We start from the raw sequence: 6,183 nt of genomic DNA, 5'->3' as shown, positions 1-6,183 counted from the left end.
CTGCTGCACCTGTGATGAGACACAAGCTTAGGACACCTTTGGACGCGGTGCGCCGCACATGAAAAGTAAAGCCTTATCGATTCGTACCCTGAGACACATGTACGGAAGCGTATACCCCCTCCCTTCTGTGCATGGGCTCGATTCCCTCCGCTCACTCCTACTGCTGCACCTGTGATGAGACACAAGCTTAGGACACCTTTGGACGCGGTGCGCCGCATATGAAAAGTAAAGCCTTATCGATTCGTACCCTGAGACACATGTACGGAAACGTATGCTTCTTGATTCCCATCTGGTGGGGGGCGTGGATTATTCTTTCTGAAATGCGGGTGTCTCATCTATGTATTGATCCTTTGAAGTGGATGAGTCTGGTTGAGAGAAAAGAACTTTTTGTCGTGTTCTTCTGGGTTAAAAAAAAAGGGCATTTGATTATTGTATGTATGCTTCACATGGACGTGCGTTTGCTTCGTGTGGTGTGTCTTCGCTTTTCCATGGGCTCTCTTAGGTCCGGCGGCTTGGGGACGAGCGAAAAAAGGGTGGTGGGGGTGCTGGGTGAACTCACACATAGTCCTAAACAAAGAAAAGGGAATTGGTAGCGATGTTGCGCGGCACGCCAGTCCGCCGCATTGGGACGGTATCGACTGTTCTTGCGAACATTGTTCTCGTTGCTGCGAACGGCGCTGGTGTGCAAAATACGTTTGGCGTGCTATTCCTCGGTGGTGTGATGTTCCGTGCACTGCTGCTGCCGCTGACCATCTTCGGCGATCGCTGTCTTGCCCGTGCGGCGTGTGCGCTGCCCGAGCTGCAAGAGGCCCACAAGGAATACAAGGAGATTGTCAACCACCCGCGTGCTATTCTGTGGGAAAAGAAGGTGGCCGCACAGAAACTCAAAAATGACCGTGAACGCATATTCCGGAGTTACAACACCGATAATGCGCGGCTCGTGCTTCCCCATGCTGCAGCACTGTTCGGGTCGTTGTACAGTCTCTGCATTCCGGCACAGCAGCTGGGCGACTTCCTCGGTGCCAGCGATGTTGCAGCGCCGTTGGCATTCCACGTGTCAGGCGCCGCTATGGATCCGACGCTGGCTCTCGCAGCGACGTTGACGTTCTTCAACACACAGCAGCACCTGCAGCGTCGTATGGGATTTAGTGACGGTCTGGACGCATGGATTCGGCAGGTGAAGACCAACATGACTGTTGCATGGGGTGTCTTTGTGGTGGCATCACTGCTCTCGCAGATACTCGCCGGTGCGGCACTTGGTGTCTCGCTGCCGCCGTACGTTGCGCCGGTGTGGCTGGGCATCGGCGCGATGAGCTGCTGCAAGAGCGTCTTGGTGAATCACACCGCGCCGATGCGGGCGCTGTGTGGCATTCCCGACTACCCACTGACACACGGCACGTGTGGAGCGTTGAGCACCGCGGAGGCGCACGAGTACCGCCTTGCCTTCACCGGCGTCGACGTGGAGGAGCGGAGGGACATGTGGCAGACGCAGAAGAAAGCGCTTGACTACGAGTGCAACGTGCGGCTGCACCGCATGCTGAAACAGATAGGTCTCTTTGACCGCATCGAAGAGGCGCAATATGAGGCGGAGAAGTTGAAGCGGAAGCTGGATGTAGCCCGGTCACGGCGACAGCAGCGCGAGCAGCAGAAGCAGCAGAGTGGTGACGACGGTGTTGCCGTTTCCTCGCAGTTACGCGAGGCGGATGTTGTGGGACCATCGGCAGAGTCCGTGGCGGAGTCCCATTTTGACGAGATACAGGTGCAGGAGAACGAGCGGCGGCTGCAGCGCCGGAGTGTGGAAGGATCATGAAAGTGGGTGTGTGAAAGTGAGTGAAAGATGCAGCGGGTCGGGAAAGGGGGCCGTTCTCGCATGAGCTCCATTCGGTGCTTCTGGTGGAGCTTCTGCTGGCACAACACACGCAAATCTGTGGACCTCAGAACGCTGGATCACTTCCCAGGTTTTCATATTCTTTTGTTGTGTTTTGTTTCTCTTCTTGCGTCTCTCATTGCCGGAAGGAACAAACAGCGGGTGAGATGGGAAGCGCACTCTTCCGCTGGGAGGCCAGCGAGGCCGACACGGTGGTTGACGCTCTTACGTTCCTCGACGATGACCCACATGCGCCGCGCTTCCGCTTCAAGCACGCGGCAACCAGCACAGTGCAAGATGCATTCCTCTCTAGCTTCCGGTTCTATTCACGCTATGTCTTCTTGAATGTGTTCACTGCGCTGCAGATGGTACTGGCGCTCTTTACGATGTACCTCTTCAACTACATGGGGACGGTGCGCTACCACTATGGGCCACCCATCGTCCCTTCCTTGGCAGTGGATGGAGACGCGGTGCTTCCCTCAGGTTCATTCTCTGTTTCAATTTCGACGGTATCATCATTATCATCCTCCACCTCGCAGGAGCAGCTTCCGCCAGCGTACCCGCTGAACACGCGAAGGGCATTGGGCCCACTCTACTTGGCTGTCGCCACGCTTGGTATTTTCTTTGTCGCCTTTTTTGCGATGTACATTGTCTGGCTGAACAGTGACTGGCACATGACGCTCGAGATGGGGCGATGGGTCCGTGACAAGCGGCAACACGAGCAGCGAGGTATCTCCGCTTCGTTTGGGTTGCATGAGATGGCGTCGTCGCGCCGCCAAAAGGAGCAGCAGCAGCCTAGCTACAGTAAGGAGAGTGGTGGTTGTCGTCTGCGTCGCCTGGGTGTGCGGTGGATCTCCGGCAAGTGGCCGTACTACGCCTTCCCGGCCCGCTACCTAACAGACTTCGATTACCGGCACGATCTCCACGTGAAGTATGGTGCTCATGCCACACGGCGTGATCCGCAAAGTATGCTCTTCGTGTTCGCCGCACCGTTTGTACTTATCCTCACCATTATCGATATCTTAACGGTTGACGAAATGCGGTTGGCGGGAGTGTCACCGGCGTTGCTGCATGGCCTGCTGCTCGCATGCGGCCCTCTGTTTCTGGTGTATGTGACACGGAGCGTGTTAACGCGGTGGATGATGTGGGGAAGAACATGCTTCACGGAAATGAAGACTGTCCTCCATGCCTAGTTGGGTCTCTCGCCGTGTGTATGTGTGCTTTAGCCCTTGCTGTGAGTGCTTGTAAAGCAAATTTTTGCCACGGCTTCGGCTGGACAACACCAGCCGGTGGCCTTCCCCCAACCCACACTGGCGAGAAAGCCAAAGTTGTACTGTACCATATTAGCTCGCGTGTTGTTGCCTCTGTGTGTGTGTGTGTGGGTGGAAGGTGTTTCTAACGCAACACAAAAAGGCGTCAGAAAAAAAAATGTGACGCACACGCCGTATTCATTTCGCTCTCCTTCGCCCTTGTTTATGTGTGTATTCTCTCCTTCTTCCCACTGGCTATTCCCACGCCCCTGCCGCTGTCTCTCTGCCACATACACGCAAGCTGTAGGGAACCACCACGCATGAAGAACGTGGCGGACGACATGGAGACCGTGTCGTCCCGCAAGTCGGCGGAGGCGTCGGAGACGACGAAGGTGGCGATGCGCCGCTACCACGCCGGGTGGACGCCGATGTCGATGTCGCTGCACGAGCGGGCCAGTCTCGCATCGGCGCGCTCGCGTCTGGAATTCGCCACGCCGGGGTCGTCGTGCGTCGTGTCGAGCCACGGCAACACGCCGAGTATGACACCGTGCACCGGCGTGATGCTGGGCAGCGGTGGTGCGACGGGCAGCTCGTCGCGGGTCTGCACGCGTCACGCCTTGGCCACCGGAAGCCGGCCGCTGCCGCTTCAGGCGTGGCACACGGCAAAGAGCAACATCGACGTCACACGCGGTGCGCCGGTGGGCCCGGAAGCAACACGCGAGAATGAAGGTGGCTGGCCGCGTGCGAGGAATGCGCCGTTCTGCAGTGTAGGCGATGTGTCGCGTGGCTTGGATCGCCCACGCGCCAACGCTGAGCGGGGTGGCTCGGGAACTTGTGCGAGGCTCTCCAACGCCAAACGATGTGTTGCGGGTGAGGCAGGCGACGAAAACTGCTGCTGCCTGTTTTCGGGGTGGGAACGCGATGCGTTGCCCATCACGCCGGTGGAGGCGTTAGTGAAGTGCAAAAGTCACCTCACACCGTACGAGCAGGAAGAGATCATGAGCTTTCGTGATGTTTACTATTGTGGAGCGCACGCCCAGGGCGTGTCAACGGCGTCCCTGGCCGAAAGTGATATGAAACAGCAACAACTATGTGGCCCTCTATGTTTCCATAGTAAGGAGGACTACTACCGCATTGTCTGTGGCGATCACATAGCGTACCGATACGAGGTAATTGAAGTCCTTGGTAGTGGTACATACGGGAGTGTAGTGCGAGCTCTTGATCATGCGGCGCAGCCATCACCAAAACAATGTGCACTAAAAGTTGCTAGGTGTCTCCCTTGTTACGCAGCGGCGCTGGAGCGGGAGGCGAATATATTGGATTTTCTCCGACGTTCGAGACAGCAGGTGGGAGTGTGGGTGCCGCATGTGCTGGCGCGTTTCACATTCCGTTCACATGAAGTCCTTGTGCTTCCTCTGTATGGGCTTGACCTAAAGACGCTGCTCCGCGTAAATCTCTTCCGCTCTCTACCGACTGCTCTTGGTCGCGCTGTGACGGCGCAAGTGGTGGCAGCACTGCGGGCTTTCTCTGCCGTCAGCGTTACCCACGCCGACTTGAAGTTGGAGAATATTATGCTTGTTGATAGGAGCCCGCAAGACAGCGCGTTGCCTCCAAGCATACTGCAGCAGCAGCAGCAGCAGAATTCGGGGGAGGAGGAGATGCAAAGCTGTGTCGAGCCATCTGAAGTACTGGAATGTACGAGTCCCCTCACAACCGCCTCGAACAGCACATTTTCCCCGACGCATTGGACCGATGTCGGCCGCAAAAGCGCTGGCTCTCAGGTGGATGACGAAGACGCCGTCACCTCACACATTGCCATCATCGATTTTGGCAGTGCACACATTGGCACGTCATGCGCGCATCCCGTGCAAACTCTCTATTACCGCGCCCCAGAGGCAGCCCTGCGGCTCCCGTACGGCCCTGCCATTGATATGTGGTCGCTCGGCTGCATTATGTACGAGCTCTCCACAGGAATACCGTTGTTCCAGGTCGTAACGGATGCAGAACTCCTGCAGCGCCACGTCACCGTGTTGGGTGCACCGACTTTGGCAGAACAGCGGGCGCTGCAGGGTCTACGTGCCGAGCCCAGCGAAGGTGGTGACGAGAATGACGCCGAACAGAGGCAAGCCTTCTTTGCGTCATTGCAGTGTGGTGCAGCGCCACGGTCGCGTCCCATGCACGGTCCTAACCTGCTACAACTTCTTAATATCAAGGTGAGGGAATGCTCGGCGACGCAGAGACGAGAACACCAACAACAACAGCAGCAGCAAGAGAATGAGGCTGTAGAGTCCACCGTGCATATGGTCAGAAATGTTACAGGATTAGAGGTTGACGACGATACCAGTGATCCGGTGATGCTGCTGTTTTTGGATTTTCTCCTTGGCTGCCTGACATGGGACCCGGCGGAGCGTCTTACGCCTGACGAGGCCAGCTGTCACCCATACCTTGCGCCGTACTTCAGGGGTGACGACGGTGGCGGTGGCGGTGGCGGTGGCCACGACAGACTGCCATCCATGGCGCGTTGCACCGGGCTGCACTACCTGCGCACACATGCCCTCACGCACGATTTGGCGGCACTACTGGAGGCCGCTGAAGAGGAACGCGTCCAGCGCTGTGCAGTAACGGCCGGGTCGGGAGTGGACGGGGTGCAGGTGTCGCTGCGTTTAGATGTCCGTCGCGCCATACGTCCCCTTCGCTGTTTTGTTCCAAGACAGCGTAGTGGGGAAACTTTTGAAACACCGCTGCGTGTCTCGGCCAGTTCGCTGTTGCCAGCGGCAGGGTCGATGGGAAGAGAGACAGATAGCGTGCGGTCGCATACCACCACCTTCTTCGACCCCATCGAGCGAGTGCAAGTGTCGATCATGACGTTTGAAAATTATTGAGGAGCAAAAGCAAAAGCAAAAAAAGGGGGGGGTGAAGCAAAGTCGCGAGTGACGAGATGAATGGATCAAAGCATGGAAGAGAAAAATGCTTTCTGAGAGTGAGGAAAGCCGCAGGAAATGGAATACTGCGGCGAGATTTCACGCATTCTCTTTCACTCTCTTTTCTCTCTCTCTCCCCCCCCCC

At 57.0% G+C, this 6,183-nt stretch overlaps 3 protein-coding genes across 3 annotated transcripts; all 3 read left to right on the top strand.

The window, feature by feature from the left end:
• Nucleotides 1–595: 595 nt before the first annotated feature.
• Nucleotides 596–1,810, top strand: DQ04_00201170 (hypothetical protein; the record flags this gene model as incomplete). Its single annotated transcript, XM_009308436.1, has 1 exon — nt 596–1,810. The coding sequence occupies one exon, from the start codon at nt 596–598 to the stop codon at nt 1,808–1,810; it is 1,215 nt and encodes a 404-aa protein (XP_009306711.1).
• Nucleotides 1,811–2,034: 224 nt separating this feature from the next.
• On the top strand, nt 2,035–3,060 carry DQ04_00201160 (hypothetical protein; the record flags this gene model as incomplete). The annotated part of the gene is made up of 1 exon (XM_009308435.1): nt 2,035–3,060. The coding sequence occupies one exon, from the start codon at nt 2,035–2,037 to the stop codon at nt 3,058–3,060; it is 1,026 nt and encodes a 341-aa protein (XP_009306710.1).
• Nucleotides 3,061–3,437: 377 nt separating this feature from the next.
• On the top strand, nt 3,438–5,999 carry DQ04_00201150 (putative Protein kinase domain; the record flags this gene model as incomplete). Its single annotated transcript, XM_009308434.1, has 1 exon — nt 3,438–5,999. One exon carries the CDS (start codon nt 3,438–3,440, stop codon nt 5,997–5,999), a length of 2,562 nt encoding a protein of 853 aa, XP_009306709.1.
• Between the last annotated feature and the right edge of the window lie 184 nt (nt 6,000–6,183).

This window comes from Trypanosoma grayi, assembly GCF_000691245.1.
Source record: "Trypanosoma grayi strain ANR4 Tgr_20_V1, whole genome shotgun sequence".
Classification (NCBI taxonomy): domain Eukaryota; phylum Euglenozoa; class Kinetoplastea; order Trypanosomatida; family Trypanosomatidae; genus Trypanosoma; species Trypanosoma grayi.
The sequence above is the reverse complement of the archived record's forward strand: the minus strand, read 5'-3'. Positions and strand labels throughout refer to the sequence as shown.